At 51.1% G+C, this 21,004-nt stretch overlaps 2 protein-coding genes across 2 annotated transcripts in view; both read right to left on the bottom strand.

Moving 5' to 3' along the window:
- Window positions 1-14,824, bottom strand: part of NECAB3 (N-terminal EF-hand calcium binding protein 3) — a 163,604-nt gene extending 148,780 nt beyond the window's left edge. Inside the window, exon 1 of the mRNA XM_032793325.2 lies at window positions 14,632-14,824. Coding sequence (XP_032649216.1) covers window positions 14,632-14,748 — 117 coding nt within the window. The 5' untranslated portion in view covers window positions 14,749-14,824. The remainder of the gene's footprint in view (window positions 1-14,631) is intronic.
- Window positions 1-21,004, bottom strand: part of E2F1 (E2F transcription factor 1) — a 259,410-nt gene that overhangs the window by 130,904 nt on the left and 107,502 nt on the right. The gene's annotated exons all lie outside the window — the stretch shown is intronic.

Genomic DNA, 21,004 nt, shown 5'->3' with positions numbered 1-21,004 from the left:
TTAAACAGACACTGGCTTGGCAACTGACTTCTCTTCTGATTTGAATCCCTTCCGGGAGCGAGACTGGGCTAGGAGCCTGACTGTGTGCAAAGAGCCAGGGCTCGCAGAGATGCATCCTGATCACACCGCAGATTGTTCTGTGTCCACAGCACTTTGAGATGGGAAGGATCCTTATGGGGGAAAAAAGCCTTAGAATGCAACAGGCATCAAATAGAGACATTTCTCTAGAAGCCTATGAAATGGCTCTAAAACCCTACAGAACTCGGTAAAGAATGAAATCCTTTCCATGGGTCGTTATTAACCATCCCATAGAATTGCAGAGCAGGGGTTGATTTCTCTCCTCAATTCTGTTAGGTGATGTAAAATAGCTATAGAAAATTGAAACCTTTCTCTGGGTGGTTTGATTCGTTCTCCAGAAGGGGAACGTGGCCTATTGGTTACATGAGAGGACTAGGTGGTAGGACTCCTGGGCTCCGCTACTGACTCACTGTGAGATCTGGACCAAGTCACCTCACCTTTCTGTGGTTCCATTTCTCTGTCTGTTAAGCATGACTGATAAACCCTATGTACAGCACCTCCCAGGGTGCTACGGTGAGATTTGCAGGGTGCCTGGAGACACTCCCAGTGCACACAAGCTGTATGTGCAAAGTCTTGTCTTATTAACTAGAGCTAGATCTGAGCCCTAACGAGCTCTAAGCAGGAAGGGTGGTCTTGTGATTAGGATACCAGCCTACAACTTAGTTCCACTCCTGGCTGTGCTACTGACCCTCTCTGTGTTCTTGGGATCATCACTTAATCGCTCTGTTTCCCCCTTCTGCAAAGTGAGGATGTACTTCCCTATCACAGGGGTGCCGTGATGATAAACTCATTCGTGTTTGTGGGGCACTCGGACCCAGTGGCGCGGGAGGTACGAGAGTCCCCAGATAACTCTGCACCTGAACTTAGGGGAAGTTCAATTCCAGATCCCAATGCTCTAACTGGTCACTGACTCTACAATGAGGCAAACCTCCCCCCGGCATCCAAACTCTGCAAGATTTGATCTGTCTGGTGCAGGCCCATCTCTTTTATTCCCTTGCTCTCAGCACCTATCACATGTACATCTATCAGTTCTCTTCCACCTTTCAGCCACTAACTAGACCAGTTCCCCATCACCACCACCACTGCCCCTGGAACTCACTCCAGTGCCTAGGAATCCTTGAAATGAGACCTAAGTGATGCATGTCCCTTGTGCAGACCCTGAGCATTGGGGTGAACGTCACTTTGGAAGCAGGGTGGCTCTCCCATAATCTTGCCGCTGCATTTACAATGATCCTGTCCTGCTCAGAACAGCTGCCAGTAGTTAGAGGAGGAAGGAAGGAGCACATTTTGAATTCACATCAAGCCAGGACTATCTACGAGTTTAGAGCTAATCTGTGAATATCTGAGTCCCTAGAGAGCCCTGAGCAGGATTCAGAGCTCGGAGGCAAGTGCCTATTTCTGATCTCCATATACTCCAAAAACGGCACAGCTTTATTAAAGTCAATGGAGCAACGCCAACCTACACCAGTGGCGAATACGGCTCCTCCCTTTAAATCCATCCAGCAGTGCTGACCTGGGGGATGATACAACAACAGGCAGATGAACCTCTTTTGCCTGTTTCCCCTTCTTTATCACTTCCCAAAAAGAAAGGTCAAGCAACAGCTTAAGAACCTCCAGAGGCAGCGATCCCGAGGCCTTTCGGGATGTTACATGGGGCCTGTGCTTGCTAGGCATTCAACCCATGTATTGGTCAATAAAAACAATCAAACACTATCTCTGCTCGTAACCTGTCTGACAGCTGATAACTCTGTTAGAGTGCAGGCTGGGTGTAAGAAGCAAACCCAGCCCCCCACATGTGAAGCATGAGGCCTTCCCGGCTATGAGCCACTGCAGGGATGAAATCTGACAGGTGAAATGATAACCTGCCATCCTACAGCAGCTATATTCCTTGAGAACAAAGCACACTAATAATAGGAACCCTAATTAGTGTTGTCTTGATGTCTTCAAATGGCCTAGAGAATGGCAATTACAATCCTCTCCACGCAGCCCAAATTAGCCCCTGGTGAAGCAGTTAGCGAGTGGTTTTTTTTTTCCATTTTGTAAGGTTCTATTTTAAGTGCTGTGGGAGGGACCGTGTTGTTAAAGGAAGTTACTTTTTTAAATTAAATTCCTGAAACAGATATATTTTTCCCCTTTAAAAATAATGGTTTGGTTTGAATACTCAGCCCGTTTCACCAGTAGGGGCCTAATCCTGCCACCTTTCCTCATGCAAGTTGGTGCCCTCACTTCATGTATGAGCAAGAGATGCTCACCTGAGTAAGACTTGCAGGACCGGGCCCTACCTGAGACCCAGGGAATGACCTGGTGCCATGGAAGTGGCACTTCATTTGCAGGGCTGGTAATGACCTCAGCTCCTGGACTCTGAGTAATGTCACATATGACACACAACACTGTGGGAAGCACTATTGGGCTGCTGTTTGCCCATCTGTAGAATGGGTATAAGGAGTGATGTGATGTGCCAAAGGTCACACAGTGCATCAGGGGAAGAGCAGGAATAGAACCCCAACACCCGGATTTGTCACATGGCTGGACAAACCTGATGGCTCACCAGAGTGGCTCTGGATCAGTGTTTCCCACCATTAGTCTGTTATGTCCCAGCCAGAGGCAGGTTAAGGTTTTGTGCGGCCCTGGGACAGAGCAAATAGGGGGCCCCCTCCCAACTCTTTCCATTTGCAGTCCCGCCCCCGTTCCGCCCCTTCTGCCTGTGGCCTCAATCGTTCTGCCCCTTCCCCCCATGGACCCACCCTGTCTCATCACAGTTCGCCACATTACTCCCCCCCACTGCAGCCCCCACAACCGTTTGCTCCTTTCTCCCTCACTCCCACTGCAGCCCCAAGACTGGAGAACCTCTGTGCCCCCACCATGGTCCTGGGGTCACAGCAGAGAGTGAGAGCTCCCCCAGCCCTGAGGCCGTGGCAGGGAGCTAGAGCGCGTCCAGTCCTGGGGCTGCAGCTGGGGCCTGCATGCTGGGGCTTGCCTCACCTACCTGCCCAACACTCCTGCCAGGGAGCGGGGTCAGGACACGGGGGACCCTCAATTGGCCTGGGATCTTGGGCACAGGCCACTGGTCCCAGCTCCAGTCGCCAGTCAGTCCTTCCTAACCATTCGGTAGTGCAGGAGCAGTGCTCGCAGCTGCTCCAAATACTCCATCATTCGGAGGTTGGTAAGTGCAGGGTGGAAATGGACCTGTGTTTTTCTCACTTGGTTGTTGCTGAGTCTTTAGTTGTGTGCAGAAGGAAATAATTTTCTCATGTGCACATTGCCTTCTAGCTATGCAATCCTCCCTAGAGGCTCCCTGGCGTACTGGGACAGGGTCACCTAAGGTCAGAATACTGGAGAACAAAATACCTGTCCTGGACTCATGCTGACAGCAAGAGATGAGCTAGGTGGGACCTCTCAGGGCCTTCCCATCTCTAACTTCTCTGGTTCTCTGAAGGCATTTTTTAATCTTTCCAACTGGTTCCTTGGATGGGAGGAGCTGTAGACACGCAATGATTTTTACTGTAACCATCCTCTGGCCACCCTTGTCAATGAGCAGCACAGAGCGACTGCTCCAAACTTTGGTGTCACCCCTCCAGCATGTTCTCTGGCACCAGAGCTAAATGAGGGTCTCCACCAGCTGTGAGCAGTGTGGGGCTCATGACATACAGCTAGACAGTTGTTGTCTCACCCAGCACAGGGCAGTAATTTCCACATAAACAGTAAGATTACACACCCGTGTACCCAGTACAAGCATAATTATTAATTTCTATTTTACAAGGTGCCTGTCCTAGATGGACATTCCCCATGTTTCAAATCCATGGACGAGCCCTCCTTTGCACATTGGAGAAACACCATGACCACCTCTCTCATCTATTTTGGGACCTGTCAAAGGGCTAGGCCTGCCCTGTAGCACCCCACACATGACTCTGCACCACTCTTCTTCAGCTTAGCCTCTCCATGGCTCCTTAAATAAACACCACTAGTCCGGAGTCCTTAACACACTCCCCCTCTGGGCCTAATTTATTTATATAGAAATCAAAACAAACTCAGTCCTGGAGCTTCTCCCCTTCCCCGCCAAGAGGATCCTCCTCTCCCCTTGGCCCCCACCTGCAGTCTTTTGCCCCTGGGAAAGCTTATTGCGTTGGGAAAATGTTGTCTGCTGAATTCCCCACACTCCTCATATATTTGTCCAGTATTCCTACATGTGCTACTTCCCTTGACTTCCTTCGACAAAATGTCAGAGCTAACATTTTCTTTCTTAAATTGACAGGCGGTTCTCCAGTAGCTACCTACTTTTTCACCTCCACTCCAGACAGAGAACTAAAAGCTTGACACCCATAATCTATGACTGACCTTAATGATGCTCTTTATAGCATCCTCAACACCTTCGTATCTGCTCCCCAGTTAAACCCAGAAATACCTGTAAGTAGATTCATCCTACCTTTACATTTCTTGTAATACTTTCTCTTCCAAGTTCCAAGTTCATTATCGGACAGTACACCCAGAAATTTAAAACTGTTAACTAGTGCACCTGCTCTCCACAAAGATATCAGTTACACTCCTCGCTAATCGGTCTTCCAGCGAAGAGCATTCTCTTTGTTTAAAGTGATTGAAAATGTAACTCCTCAAAGCAGCTCCCCATTCTGAGACCTCACTGTGTGCTTCACTGATTCTCTCCCCAGCCACTTTAATTCTCCTGTGTTTAATCCACATCACACAATCATCCACACAGTGACCCCTATTCATGTGGGGGACAGCCCCAGCTTGCTCCTCCTCCTTCCCTCTTGGTATAGCCCAGCTGCTTTCCCTTAAGCCTAAGTGGGCAGGTAACCAGTCACAGGTGCACTGAACCCCCGCCCCCTCTTAAAGAGCCCATCATCCTGTAACATATTTTGACAGCCTCCCTTAGATGCTCTTGCTGTTGCCTTCCCTCAAGGCAGGTAATGCCGGGTCTCTCTCTGGCACTTTTCAGCACCAGCCACAGCCCTGGTCACTACATTGAGAATCTGTCAACTGAATATACTGAGGATGCTGAAGGGGAGACAGCAAGTGCTGAAGCAACAGCCATTTCTTTGTTAAGCTCCCTATGAATTGATTCAGTGCCTTGGGAGCTCCTCCGCCTCCACAGGGCGAGATAATGTCCTCAGCGCCTGGGCTCTCAGATGTGATCACTCCAAGGAATGAAATTAGGAACCCACATTACTGCAAAGCAACATCCCAGAGTCTGACCAAGAACCAGGGAGTCTGGGAGAGAGACTGAGAAGCACAGGAAGGAAAATCTCCCACTCAGTCATAACAACAGAGAGGTCAGGGCTGATTCTGGGGGAGCAGATGGAAGATAAACCAGCCTTAAACATCCAGGTTTAGATCTGATGGACAATGAACAGAGGGGCAGGGAGAGAACAAGGAAAGGATTTCAGGGAAAGCAGCAGCCTCACCATAGCTTTGTTACAATGGGTGAAGAGCACAGCTCTACCCTCTCTGTGGGGCCTGGGCTCATTAGTTTGTCTTCTGGTTGCAAAGTAGGCCCGTGAGAAGCACCAGGCAGGTGCTACAGTGATTTTCTCTGAAGGGTCAGGAAAGTGACTAATCTGGCACAGTCTTGCTGAAGTGAACTGCTCCCCATGTGCACTCAGAGTCAAGTGATCTGATGAATTAGTGAGGCAAGGAGGTTTTTAGTGCCTTGGATTTCCTTCCTGCCCTGGGACAGTGAGCTGGATTCTATTCATGCTCTCACATTATCAGCAGAATTGCCCTGAACGCAGAACCATTCTCATTAATGACAACGAATGACGTCTGAGAGAACCCAGCTTGATTCTCAGATCCCAGGGCTGGAAGTCACAACACCCTCTTTTCAACTTGTTAACTGGGGCAATTTCACACAGAGTCATAGTGCTGAAGCCCTGGAGTGCAGAAAAGTCTCCCCAGGTACTGGAGGTGTTCAGAAGTGGAAATATACTGTAATAAAAACACTGTACTTCAAACTCAATCACTTCCTTTATCCAAAGATTGGAAAGCGTTTCCAAAAATAAATAAAATTATCCTTGAAACCTCTCTGTAGGTCATATGCTTCAGTGCTGCCCATAATCAGGGAGGCGGGGGGAAGAAAAGTTCCCAACTCTCCACACCTGAAGAAAGGGAGAGAACAGAACTGCAAGCACACAGATCCTCTCCCCTCCCCTATGGTGAGTTCATAAGCATAAAACTTCTGGCAAGGATTCACATGAGGCCAGGAAATGATCTTTAAGTTGGGTGCAATCTTCCAAAGTGCCCAAGTGCCTGAGGAAAGTCACTTCTAGGGGCTACTAAGGAGCTGTGGAAAATCCCATCCATTGTGCAGAACACTGGGCATTCAAGAAACAAGACTTCAAAAGCAGTGAGGAAAACAGGCTGCTGCCTTAATGAATCTCCCTGTTGATAAGGGGGCAGAGCATGCTGAGGGAAGGGTCAAGGCTCATCTGGGAAAATTACAGAATAGGAAGAACAGGGAAAAGATTAGAAAAAACCCTCCCTGACCTTGCTGTATGGACGTCTCATCTGCTATTGTTGTGCACACTTCAAGTGGGGCATCTGTGCCATCGAACCAGCTGGAAGGTTCTACTGTCTTAGCATAAACATGCCAAACACTTCAAAGCCTACGGCCGCATTGAGAGAAAGGCTTTCTTCTGTCTTTTGGAGGCTAACAGCAAAAACTGAGCCTCCAGCACAACGCCACCTTTCATCTCTTTCCTGAGAAGACTTGGATTTCTCTGAACTACAAAGGGAATCTGAAGACTGACCTCAAGGTGTAGCGATGATCAAGAACAGTGATTCTGTGAAAATGGCTCGTTCCTGCATGGCTCTGCTCCCCTGTGGCATCTGAGGCTGATCTGCTCAGGCTATTGACAAAGAGCCACCAACCATGTGCAGCAGCACATCTGGGCCTGGGGATCCTCCCTGTACAGGAGAGCTCAGCTCCCACACAGGCTCCAAAATTAGTGAGCTGATTTTCCGAAAAGGAGAGAGGTGGGGGGGCTGAACTCCGTTGGAAATCTGGCTCCAGCTCTGAGTGCAGAGCTCCTGCAAGTCTGGTCAGGGGTCTTGTGAAAACCTGGCCCATCGTCTGTAATGGTTGTTGGGTGTCTTGGAAACCTCAGGGATCTGTGAAAGCCATGTCTGTCCAGGTCAGTGTCACAGGATGGGAATGGGTCTTTAAGGACAGAGTGTTAGACACCACCTGTGACTAATCAGCTGCCTCTCAAGTGGGTCATGCCTGGGATAGTCTGCAGGCCACCTGGGTCCAGATCCTCAAAGATATTTAGATGCCTGAATCAGACAGAACAGAGACTTGATCCCAAGTATCCCACAGCCCAGCTGGATACCCTAATCACTGGGCTACTGGCTATTCTAGGGTGAGGGGCTCTCTGTTCGCAAAAAATGTCACAAGATCTCGGTTTCATCCCGATGTGGAATAAAAACATTCTGAGTCCTCGCAATGTTTCATGAACTGAAATTCTTGGTTTCCAGCCAGCCCTATAGGGGACCACCCAGCCTGGACTCCTTGCACTGGGGCAGTTGGGCAGGGTTCAGAAAAGGATTAGACGTTCATGGGGACAATAAGACCATTCCAAGTGACATCTGATAGGACACAAGGAACTCTCCTTCCCTCAATCCCCAGTGTAGGCGTGGCCAGTCCCTACTCCTGCCTAGTCATCCTAGAGCTGTCCAAGGGTAGGTCTATGCTGCACCTGGGAGCGTGGTTCCCAGCTCAGATAGACATGGGCCAGCTCTGCTTGAGCTAGTGCACTAAAAATAGCGTAGCTGGGGGCAGCTGCCTGCTTACAAGCCTGCCTGGACCTCCTGGCTACATGCCATCTACCCATGCTGGAAATCATGCTCCCAGCTGCAGAGCAGACATACCCTAAAGGGGGCATGGTGAGGCTAGAACAATGGACGTGCCTCTGCCTCTCTCTGCCCTAGAGGGCAGAGGCTGGATCTAGAGGAGGAACCACTCTGCAATGGTGGCAGGGGGCTTGCTTGGCTGACTCAGTCAGATCCTCTGGGGGGCTCCAGCCGCTGCACAGCCCCCTGTCCACCCTTCCCAGGGTACGGGCCAGAATCCGGCCAGGTTGTGAGGATGCATTCATGTGAGACACGCTGCTGGGTCCAGGGGACAGAACGGAAATCTAGCCAGGCATACTCGGGAATGACTTTAGCCTTTCTGCCATGGGTGCACTGTGCCTGCACAATGCTTCTGGGTTACGGGCTGGTGCAGGACCCGAGTACATCAGCCTTAGCAGCCCAGAGAGAGACCTGCCAGGATCACGTTAAACGGGTCTGCTGCCTGTTTGCTTGCGTTCCTCACCTTGAGCTCAGCATGCTGTGCTGGAACGAGCAGGAGGATTTAGTGCTCCAATAGCCCACCCACAAACATGGAAATTTAGATTCAATTTAAACAATAAACCCCCTCTTCTTTTCTCTGTCCCTTGGCAGCCCCTGCTCCTTCTCCAGCCTCCCTCGCTATTGGATGGCGCCACCTACTGCCAGCTTCCCCTGCCAGCACTCAGCTGGCATCCTCTCCGGTGCCAGGAGTGGCCTGCTTTCTTCTCCCAGACCCATCCCAGAATTGCTGGCCTTTAAACTCCCAGCTAGCTGCACGGATGACCTGGGCTTCCTGGGGGCATGAAGCCACCACGCTGCTAGCTCTGAGACAGTATGTCCTCAGCTGAGCTCACGGATGGTTTGTCCTTGCCTTTTGTGTTGGACGTAACTGGCTCAGCAGGAGAGGGAGCAAGCAGGGACACCTGGATTCATGTCACTCTCCGACACGCCTGTAGCATCAAGCAACTTCCTCCAGGCAGCTTCCTGACTGGGATAAACCAAGCAAATGGGAGAGGATTTCTTACACTGCAAGCCCCCTCAGCGCTGAAGCTATAGCTACATGCACGTCTGTTCAGCTGCCTGGAGGGAGGAGACCCTGCTCTGCAGTGGGACCTCTGGGCGTCCCCGGGATGTGCTATTAAAGAACAGCAGTGGAGCCGCACTAACTGTGAGCTCTGGCTTTTACTGAGCCAGCTGGATAAAGCCAATGGGTGGCAAGCTGGCAGGGGAGAGCTGGCAGGAGGCTCTGGTGCCTAGCATTCTGCACGTCTGCCAAGGCCATTCGATGGTCAAACGTTGGTGGGGAAGGCTATTTCGGTGGTTTGTGTGGCCTGTGTGTCTCAGCTGATGGATAACAAGTGGTGAAGTAAGGAGTGTCTCATCTCTAAATCCTCTCTCCCTCCCTCCCCTGCCTTCCTTCCTTCCTCTTCCACTCCCTGTCTTTGACCCCTCTTTTCACGTCTGCTCTCTCTTCTCCTCACTCCTTTCTTCTCTCACCCTCAGGGGCCTTTACAAGGGAAAGCACAGAGGAGCCAGTCTAGCACACTGCACAAGCCCTGTGCTCTCTCCCTGTGCATCTAAGGAATCCAATATCCTGGTGTGGCTCTCAGGACTCTGATGCTTCAGCAGACTCTCCATCCCCTATCCCTCCCTCCACTGTCAGCCCCCCTTCGTCTGCCCACCCCTCACTTCTCTAACAGGCACCATCAGGCTCACAGCAAAGGAGGAGCCTGCCAAATACACTGCAGGCTGCCAGTCGCTTGCTGAGGTGGCAGTTCCTCGCAAGGCCCCCCTGTGCTAGCCATGAACAGCAGACCTGGCCAAAGCTCCGGGCAGGCCAAAGCAGTGGAGCCTTCTGTTGGCTGCCTTTCCGAAATCCTCTCTGCTTTCTCTGACCTCTGCCTCCGTCCTCCCCCAGCACGGCCTATGGGAAGGAGCGCCAGGTGTATCTGTCTTCAGTGGCACCTGAGCTAAGCCTGCCCTCCAGGCCTCAAGGCGCCTGTCCCAAAGAAATGATAAGAATTTTCACCCATGCAGGATGGAGTTCGGGGTCTCACTTCAAGGACAGACGGAGGGTGATGCCCTTTCAGTCCCAGAGGTAATGAAGGGGGCTCTTTATTTTCAATCTTCTAAAAGCACGGAGACTGATATGTCCAGTGACTAAGAACAAGTGAGCGGGAGGCAGACTCCACATTTTGTGTGTGTGTGTGTGTGTGTGTGTCTGTACTTTATTGATTTCAAAGGTGCTGGGAAGCCTTGGAGACTAATAGCCTCTGTTTAAACCTAGTATAGTCTGCAGTGGAACAGGTTTCCACATGCTGCCTTTGCATGGGCCTCAGTCCTGACCTGAAGTAACTAACCGATGGCTGATAGGCCAGTTCCTTCTCTATGGACCCATTCAGTCCTCGTTGCCTCTGTTGAGCTGCAATTAGCACCAGCTGGAGGGGTGGGGTTTGTAACACAGAGAAGAGGAGACTACAATTTCTGGGTCCAACTCCAGGCACAGCTAATGACTCTGGGCTGTCCTGGGCTAAACCAGGGTGTCTTTGGGCAAGTCATTTAAGGATCCATGTTCCAAGGCTATTCTCCACATGCACATGCATCCAGCCATACTCGGCAGGTGCAGACACCTCCTGTGTGCATTGCCAATCACTAGTCTAAGACCTCTGAGGGCACAGGTGTGTGGATCTGCACTACAGGGGTCAGCCAACTGAAAGCATGTGCACACAGTTTAGAATTGTTAAAGCATGCATCTGCTTGCATGCAGACATGTGGGAACAAACAAGCAGAGACCCTTTATAAACACACCCCTTAAAATCCCTGTGCATCGCTTTCCCCATCTGTAAAACAGGAGTAATTACAGTTATATGTAGCTATCCAGCACTTTCGTGTGTCTCAGTCTACCCCAGGGATGGATCATGATGCTCATTCAACTGATGTTTGTAAAGTGCTTGAAGACGCATGATGAGAGGTGGCTCTAGGCTAGCAGTGTATTAACACACACCTCTCATGTGTAACACACTCTTGCTTATCATTCCAGATGTTCACATGTATTGATCTGCAAGGCGGGCATGGGCCTGTGGCAGTGGAGGAGCCATGGAAGGAAGTAGGCTGTTGCTCATAGCCAAGTCAGTGAAGCTGTTTGGGAGCTGTCCGGTTACTTAGTGCTGAAAGTGGAAGTGTTAAAATTCTCCTACCCAACTCTGGGACTAACCTATGAGCAGAGAAACCAAACAGAAGGTCCAAGAGAAGTTGTGAGAACAAGGGCAGCCGTTGGATGCTTCAAGGATTGCTGGTAACAAGATTGGTGCCTCGGGTGCTAATTGTGATAATGGTACTCTCATTAACTGTTTGGTAATAAAGCAGCTGCCCAGAGAATTTCTACTGGCATTCAGCATTCATCAGCCAGACCATGTTTTTCAAGTGGGGCTCTGCCTGTTCCATCAAGCTGAACATTTTGCATAGTCACTGAAGCTGGCTCGACAGTCCTACAGACTGAAATCCTCCAATGATAGAATAGGTCCACATGCCTCACACCCCTCAACCGTGAGCTGAAAGAGTTAGGGGCAGAGAGGTCTTTGTCTTGCCATGGATGGTATTCTAGAAGACGCTGGGCCACACCTGGTCTTTGAGGTGTCTGTCAGATACTCCTACCTGAGGAAATAGGATTGACTTCAACTGATTCATGACATGTTTAGAATAGGGTGTGTAATTCCAGCAGATAAAACAGACAGCATGTAAAATATTTTAGCAGTTAGATTAGACAAGCACTTATGGGTGTCACTTTTAAACAGTTGCACTTGACAATTCTCACAATTTTATTATGAGTCTCACACTATTTGGTGCTTTCCTTAAAGCCCCTGTGTCTGGAGTCATGTGAATCTCAGCTCTTTTTAAAGTGAGTTTCTTGCCCATGGTGTTTCAGCGAAAAGCTTGAAAACATGATCCCTAATGTATCTGAAACCAGAATACAAACTAAAAATGACCCAATATTTATTATCATTATTTACATATGATATTTGGATGCCTGACTTGTGATTATTTTTAAACATTTGGGAGCGGCGGGACTGCTGTCTACTGCTCTCTGCCACTTTATTTCTCTCTGAAATAGGACCAGATTTTCAAAGTTCAGCATGGACAGTTACATGTGGGTATTTGCATATGCTTAACTCATGTGATTCTATAAAGGCTTTTACTCTGTGCCAATCTCAAAAGTACCTGAGCACCTACCTTCCCCATGTATCACCTGACATGAGAATTTAGACACCTGCAAATATATGTGTGCAGCTGCAAACACCTAACATTGCAAATCAACTGCAAACTCTGGAATTTGCAAAGAATTCTTGAGAACTGGGCACTCAGCTCCTGCTGACCTGGGATTTGGGTCCATTGCAAATCCCAGCCCAAATGTCTACTCCACCCTTAGCCAGAAACTTAGCTGCTTCTGTCACAACAGACATGCTGACACTGCTCCCAGTGTAATTACACATCCTCAGCCCTGTCTATCCTCAGCTTAGAGTTTTCAAAGCAAAATCCTGCAGATTTATTGATTGGTGCAAACAGGAACAATTTATTTGGTCAGACGTCACTACTTCTGTCTGAGCCACGCTGATTAACTGTGCTCCAGCCCCAGCAGCGCTCCGAGGTCCTGCAAGTCATGCTTCTTCTGTTGGACTCTGTCCTGGTGGTTACGTTGGCTATAAATTGTTCTAATCCTCAGGGAAGGGCCGAAGCTTCCATTTCATTTCCATCTGTCAGCATCAAAGCCTCTCCCTAGCTACTGGGCCACCCCACCACCAGCTTGATTTCAGTCTTAGGAAGCGCACCTCACTTGCTTGGAGAGGGGAGGAGAAGAGAGGTGGCTTCTGCCTGAAACAGCAGTGACCAGCACTTTGACAGCCAGACAACAAGCCAGGAGCTGAAATGCTGCTTGTTTGAAAATGAAAAAAAATCAATCCACACCCATAACCAGGCTGGTACTTCAGTTACATCTTCCAAATCGATGTCTCTTGTTGGTGACTCAGTTGCACAAAGCCCAGTGGGTGACCCTATAGCCACAGGCAGAGGGCAACAGGAGGGCACGTTCTAAGAGTCAGCTGGGCACATTTGACTCTGGAGGTACCCTTCAGACCCTCTGGAGGACATAGTGCCTTGGGCAGTGGTTTCCATAGCTCCAAGCTACTGTCTAAGTAGGAAGCAATTCCACAGCATACACAATTCGAGAGAAAGGATTGAGGACTAAGATCCATGAGCCAAAAGAAACAATAGCCAATTGGCTGTTTGTTCCTAAGGCTTTCATTCTTGTGTGCAGTAGAGGCTGAACTGGCAAAGCCTGGGTGTGAGGGTATGGAGACCTCTCACAATGAGCCAGAGGCACCAACAGACACCAGCATCTGGCTTCATAAACATTTCATACAATTCACTTTTGTACAATTAGCCACAGGGGTTTCCATTAATGTCTCTCCGATACACTCAGGGGAGCAGAGCATCAAGCACAATGGGCTGTTTGCTTTGAATGTCAAGGTGAAAGATATCAACAGAAAGTTCTCCACTGCACCCTCAGCTGCAGGAAGCACAGGCAGCTGTTCTTAGCCAGCTCCTAGCACTGGAGGTCTGGAAGCCTTAAGTCAGATCATTACTTCAAAGATGCTTTTAACTCTTGGTTTCCAAGAGAGAGGCCGTGAACACAATGATCAGGCAATACCCACAACTCTGCAGTAAATACAGAACATTACAGGCAAAGATGCTTTCAAATGTTTCCCAGCTGGCAGTCATCTTTGGAACTGGACTAGAAAACCCTTCATGACTCACATTAAGCGTGGAACTGCCAGCTGCAATAAACTTTTGTTAACATAAATTTCCCAGCCGAGATTTTAAACCATGCTTGGGTGACTTTTACTGCAGGAGAAGCTGTAGGTTTCTTACATTACATAATTCAGTTAGGGGCTTAAGCTTCCAAACTGGCCATGAAAAGTGACCAGCCCCAAAACCAAAATCTGCTTCCCTCCTCCCCAGGCTATTGATTGAAAAGGAAGCATGTACTATCTTCCTTGCATGACAATGAAGAAAAACAAACCCTCAAAAGCTTGACCCCAAATGGATGAGTTAGTAGCATTTTGAAAAGTTGGGGGATGAAATAGGCGTGTGTATTGTTCGGGAACAGTGTTAGGAACTGCACATTGTTCCGTAGGAGAGAGCAAGGATTTTCCCTTTCTTTCCCAGTCCAAGTGATGGCACTGCACATTATGGACAAATTTTCAACCCCGGGCACCTCGATCACGGATGCAGAACGTGGGGATGCAAGACACAATTCCCTGTCCTTAGTACTCACACACCTGTTCTGCCCACATCACTGCCTGCTTGCGCCCCTAAAGGCAGATTTTGCAGGTGCCCCTGGGTCACATATAGTTGACCGTGTGCATCACGGTGGGTGTGTGCGGACACCACACAAACACACACACACTGCACAGCAGCTAAACCAGCATCTTTCCCCGCAGGGTGCAGCCCCGGCCAGAAGTCTCCATTACGGTGGGTTCTGCCTGCCTTGCGGGACCCCTCCAGCTCCCAGCCCAGCGCTCCCAACCAGCCGCCGGCTCCGGCTAGCCCGGGCTTGAGCCTCCTGGAAGTGGGAGCCGCGGGAAGGGACCCTCACCCCGCCTGCCGGCTGGCCCGGCTCCACGCATAGGGGGAACGCGCTCCGCGCCTACTTACATCGTGGAAGAGGGCGAGCCCCTGGCCGCGGGGCTGCGGGGGTTGCCCGGCGCAGGGGCTGGGGGCGGGCTTGGCAGCCAGCAGGCACATTGCCAGCATCTCCGCACAGCCCAGCATCTCCTCCAGCCGGTCCAGCGGGGCCAGGAAGGCGCCCGGGCCGGGATCTCCAGCGGCTGGCCCCGGGGCTGCTGCTTCGGAGCTGCGCTCAGCAATTCCCTCGCGCTCCGACCGCTGCCAGCCTCCAGCGGGCAACTTTCCCCGCCCGCCTCCACGCCTGCCTGATTGGACGCGAGCCGAGATCGGTCACGCCAGCCAGCTGCTCCGCGGGGCGCTGCTACATACTCCGCGCCGCGGCGCGCCGTTCTCCTCTAGCCGGAGCCCCTGATCCGCGCAACCTCCGCCTTCAGTGGGGCGCCCGCCCTTCCCCGGAGTGCCGCGGGGGTGGCCCCAGCGTCAGAGGGGCTCGCCACATGGCAGGCCCCGGCTAGTCACTGCCTTAGCACGGGCACTAAACACCCGGCCCGGGGGTGCGGGAACAGAAAACAACCCGCAGACTGGGCTGCAAGCTGGCCTGGCAAGGCCAGGACCCCGCTCCAGCAGAGAAACCGTTTGCAGACTAAACACGGCACCAGGGCGATCACAGGCAACTGGACAAGAGCGGCTGTGGGCAGGGGCAGTGCACTAGGACCCCAAATCTTGTATTAAATACCTGAAACGTCTATGGCCAGATGCAACCAACTCCCATAGCTTCTGCAAAAGACCTGCGCCTTGGACCTGCCATCTCTCCTTCGGCCCCTTTGCTGGAATGATCCTAAGTTCCTCCTAAGATGTGGGCACTAGGCCGTTTTTGTAAAGGGGCATGGATTTGGCAGCTATGTATGTTGCACTAAATAATCATAGAATATCAGGGTTGGAGGAGACCTCAGGAGGTCATCTAGTCCAACCCCCTGCTCAGAGAAGGATCAATTCCCAACTGAATCATCCCAGCCAGGGCTTTGTCAAGCCTGACCTTAAAAACCTCTAAGGGTAGTCTAGACTCCCCGCCATATTGGCAGGTAGCAATCGATTTCTCGGGGATCAATATATTGCGTCTCATCTAGACGCGCTATATCGATCCCCGAACGCGCTCCCGTCAACTCCGGAACTCCACCAGCGCGAATGGCAGTAGCGGAGTCGACAGGGGGAGCCGTGGACGTCAATCCCGCGCCATGAGGATGAGAGGTAAATCGATCTAAGAAACTTTGACTTCAGCTACGCTATTCACATAGCTGAAGTTGTGTATCTTAGATCGACCCCCCCGCCCGCAGTGTAGACCAGCCCTAAGGAAGGAGATTCCACCACCTCCCTAGATAACCCATTCCAGTGCTTCACCACCCTCCTAGTGAAATCATTTTTCCTAATATCCAACCTAGACCTCCCCCTCTGCAACTTGAGACCATTGTTCCTTGTTCTGTCATCTGCCACCACTGAGAACAGTCGAGCTCCATCCTCTTTGGAATCCAGCTTCAGGTAGTTGAAGGCTACTATCAAATCCCCCCTCACTCTTCTCTTCTGCAGACTAAACAATCCCAATTCCCACTTGGACTTGTTTCAAAGAATCCTTCACTTTGTTTCACTAAACACAGAAAAAAGCCTGCACAGAGTGAGGTTTCCAAAGGGCAGCCTAACCTGCAATCAGAGAGCCCCCTGCACCAGCCCCGCTTCAGCAGCAAACCCAAGCTCTAAGTCGAGCTCCCAAATAAAAACCAAGTTTGAGAGAAAGGTGAGGTGGAAATAAGCCAACTCATTCCAAAGAGCGGTGTTCAAATGCCAAACTGGCAAATGGGAAAATGAACACACAGTTAGTGGAAAGCTGGACATCCGCCCCAGCTTTAACTCTGCCCCATCATTTGTGCTTCTCCTCCCCCTCACAGGGGCAGAGCCCCACAAGTCTCCATCTAGCTTGTATAAATGATTACACACCCCAAAAACATGAACTACTTTAAAAGAACGGTATTAAGGTTGCAAAGTCAAGTACCCAAAAGGTAGGAAATTCCAGAATTAAGATTTTCCTGTGCAACCTTAATGAAGCCCTCCTGTGTGTACACACGATGAGCCAGCCTTTAGTTACATGGTCCCAGGTTCTATTTTTCCACACTCAGTCCATGGGGTGAAAAGTGCTCCCTGAATGAGCTGCTACTCACTATTCTGTTATATCTTTATTGTTCAGTGTGTAACCCAAGGCCTTATTCACGGCACACTGTTCAAACCCTGCTCTGCAGACCGTTATTAATTTCCACCTGGGTTTTCTGTGGTGCGCATCACTATAGTATCTGAGACCTGGATCTACAAGGCACTGAGGTATCACGATGCTGAGCATGACAACACCTACATTTTAGGCCCCTAGAAAAATCACAGGAACCTCACTGCAGGCCACAGAGCCTGAGTTAGACACCCAGGCTCCCTATACAATGAATGGGGAGAGGCACCTTAGAACACCACCCACAAAAGCCAGGGAGCCATCTCAGCTAGCAAACAGGAGATGCCAATGCCAGAGGTGAGTCGTAAATCCTGCTCCTCTCTTGGAGCTTGGGGCCTAAGTCGCGGAAGCAGGGAGGGGCTGATCTCTGCTAGTGATCCACAGCCAGGAGCCCCCACAGAGGCAGGCAGCTCAATACCTGTGTCACTCATTGGGAGAACAAGTTTGGCACCTGCCCCACTCCACACAAATCAGCAGCAGTTGCAGGCAGGTCCCAGTGGACAACATACTCATTGGGGATGTGGGAGACCTAGGCTCTATTCCCCCATTGTCTGAGGGTGAGAAAGGATTTGCAGAGGGATTTTCCACCTCTCAAGGGGCAGTGCTGTAGCCATGGAGCAGTGGGATAGTCTGATGCATGTATCTCCTGGTGATGCTGTACCACTAAGGATCAAAAAATGAAAGAATTAGGTGACCAGGGAGAGAAACTGAGAAAGAATACAGCTGTAGCAGGATGCCTGAGCAGTTGTCGGGTCCCCCTGCATCCCACCCTGGCTTGTTGCAATCTTTCTGGGAATGGACCCTTCTTAGGGAGAGATCCTGGACCTCCATTTTGCTCGAGGAGGAGACAATGATTCTGCAGCTCCAAGACTGAGTCTCCGATGGTCCCATCTGCACCCCAAGCTCAGACCTCCTATCCCTGGCCCTGACCCACATCTGCCATGGGCCTCAGTGGATGTTCGGTACCTTTATAAAAGCCCTTCTCTAAAAGGTGTAGACACTTTGTCCCTGTCCCCCTGGCTCAGGTCTCCAGTGCTCCCCCTGAGGGGAGCTAGCAGGGAGGAAGGGCCAATGCTTCCTCTCCCACTGGTAACATACCCAGAGTTGCCCACATTCCCAGTCACCAGTGTCTGTCCCTCCCTCCTCAGGGCACCAAGGGGCCATTTCACAGCAGGGATGCAGCTGTGATCGCCCCCTCATGGAACTCCTCCTTTGAGTTTTGTGCCTGTTTTTTTTCATGGTGCTGCTCTTGCTCCCGCTCCTCTTTCTGCTGCTGGAAAGCCACTGCGCTGACTCCTCCTGCTCTCTCTCGCCTGCTCCCAGCACCATTGGCCTTCTCCTTTCTTGATCCCAAAGATTGTCACCTGCTGGTGCCAATGCTCGAGCCCTAAGGTCTGGGGCCTCTCAGAGTCAGGGCTCCTCGGCTGTATTTCCAGCTCTGCAACTGACTCACTGGGTCACTCTCTCTTGCCGTGCCCTGGTTACAAATAACAAAAGATAAAACATAACTCAGATTTTATCTGACCAGACCACAGCCAAATATCTTAATCACATTTCAGACAAGCTGTCACATGCGGCAGGCAGAGAACCAGGAGAGACCATGGTGCCCCCAACGCCTGAAACCCCTGCAGTGGCAGGCAGTTGATTAAGTGGGATATGCGCAGATGGTCCCAGCAAGTGATTCCCTGCTCCCTGCTGCAGAGGAAGGAGAAAAAACCCAAGATCTCTGCCAATCTGACCCAGGGGAAATTCCTACCCCAAATCTGGTGATCAGTTTGACCCTGAATATATGAACAAGACTCACCAGCTAAGCATCTGGGAAGAGAGGATTCACTGTACCATCTTAGAGCTTTGGGTCATCTCCTCCAGTGTCCTGCCTTCAGCTGTGGCCAATACCTGATGCTTCAGAGCAGGGGTGGCAAAATATGGCCAGCGGGCCTGATCCGGCCTGTCTAACATTTCTGTCTGCCCCGCCAGGCTCTTTGGCTGCCCCCTGGCAATCTCTGGGCCACTAAAAGTCTCATGGTGCAGCAGGATGCTCAGACAGGCTGCCTGCCTGTCATGGCCCTATGTCACTTCCAGAAGCAGCCAGCTGCTGCTGGCATGTCTCTGCATGCCCCTGGCAGGAGGAGAGGCAGCGCCACATGAAACCGGCCAATGGGAGCAGAGCTTGCAGTCGCAGGCAGTACACAGAGACCTGCTGCCCTCCTGCCCCCAAGGGGAAAGCAGAGACATGCCAGCAGCAGCTATCCGCTGCCGCTTAAGGGAGCAGCGTGGTGCCATGGCATGCAGGCAGCCTGCCTGAGCCCTGCTGTGCCACCAGCTGGGAGCCACTTGTGGTAAGTGCCTTCCAGCCAGATCCTGCACCTTGCACCCCGTCCTGCACCCCAACCCCCTGCCCTGGGTTAGAACCCCCTCCTGCATCCAAACTCCCTCCCAGACCCTGCACCCCATCCTGCACCCCAACACTCTAGGTGCAGGAGGGAGCCATGGGCTGGTGCAAACTCCCTCCCAGACCCTGCACCTCATCCTGCACCCCAATACCCTGCCCCAGCCCAGAGACCCATCCTGCATGAAACTCCCTCCCAGAGACCACATCCTTCACCCTCTCATGCACCCCAACACTCTGCACCAGCCCAGAGCTCCCTCCTGCACCCAAACTCCCTCTCAGACCCCGCACTCCCTCCATTAATATAGTAGAAATGTGCAGCCCATGACAACTTACCAAAATTCATGGAGTGGCCCCTTTGCGAAAATTATTGCCCACCCCTGCTTCAGAGAAAGGTGAAAAAAACCTTAATACATCTGGCCAACTATGCATCAGGAGGCAAAAACTTCTTTCCTGACCCCTGCAGATGACTGGTGGAAGCCTTGAACAATGAGACTGATTATAGTCATTGTCTTAACGTAGAGCTGCCAGCGTGATGAGCCTATTGAAGGGAAAACACAGCTTCCTGTTGTCTCTATGGCCTAGAAGGGAGGGAAGGTGGCAAGTGGAAGGGAAAGGTTTGTGGTCTGCACGGCACCAAGTCAGGGTGCATGTAAGGGGTGGGGTTAGTATCAGACATGGGGTTAATGCCGTTAATGTGCTGCGTGCTGACAACACAACTCCGACACATCCCCACTCCAAACAGCTCACAGAGTGAATAAGGCAAGAGACACGTGCAGGAAAATTTGATTTGTGCAAATTCGCGTTGTGTGAGAACAAACCACGCTGCACTGTTCACAGGGGCTCTGCTGGGCTTGGCTGATGGGTTCCAACCTCTCTCTCTTCTCCCACTCTCTGTCTGCATGGACTAAGAATGCTGGGGCACTGTTCGATCTGTGGAAACCAAATACACAGTTCTAACAAGAGTGTCCAGCTCCTCCAGGCATTGACTGAGTCTCCCCTTCGTCACTGGAGAGACAGCAATGGCCAGGTGGTGCCATCCCCAGTGGGCTATTCCAGAGCTGCCATGCCCACCTGCGCACCCTGTTAGGACTGCTCCTGCCCAGGGACATTCCTGCGCTTCTGCTGAACTCTGTCCTCAAGGCAAAAGGTCGAGCTCATCAGCCCAACAAAGTTAATCCGGATTCAGGCCTTGCCTTTCCATTTGCCCCGTGTCTTCTCTTTCCACAACCGGAGTTTGCTAAAGTCACAGGGTGGATTCAGGAACTCCCCACTGGATCATCTTATTATTCTTCGCAGGAAAAGTTTGGGCCAAGACACCTGAGGTACTGAAAAGGGAAAAATGGCTTCTCAATGGGAGGGTGAGTGGAACAAGGTCCTCTCCACCCCTGGGGCTTTTCCTCATTGACATGTCTAGGTTTAGCTCCCTCTGTCCCTCCCCACCTCTCTCTTTTTCTCTCTCTACAAATAGCTAAACCAAAATCCCAGAGCCAACCCCCCCTCCCGTCCCTTTGGTGTGTGAGAAATCTAAATGCAGATCTGAATTCTGCACCTCAGCCCCATCTCCGATAACACCCGCCTCAAAGGGAGTGAGCCTAGGAGAGCCGCAGAATGGACAATTACCTCCATACCCCCTTATCAGCCCAGTCCAGAGATTCTGTCTGCACTCACCAGTGGGAAGGGCTGTGCTTTGCCCATGGTCCCCATTCCTTGTCACTGTTTCTGTGTCCTTGCTGGCTGAACCT

Source organism: Chelonoidis abingdonii, chromosome 14 (genome assembly GCF_003597395.2).
Source record: "Chelonoidis abingdonii isolate Lonesome George chromosome 14, CheloAbing_2.0, whole genome shotgun sequence".
NCBI classification, from domain to species: domain Eukaryota; kingdom Metazoa; phylum Chordata; order Testudines; family Testudinidae; genus Chelonoidis; species Chelonoidis abingdonii.
This window is presented reverse-complemented; position numbering and strand designations above follow the sequence as displayed.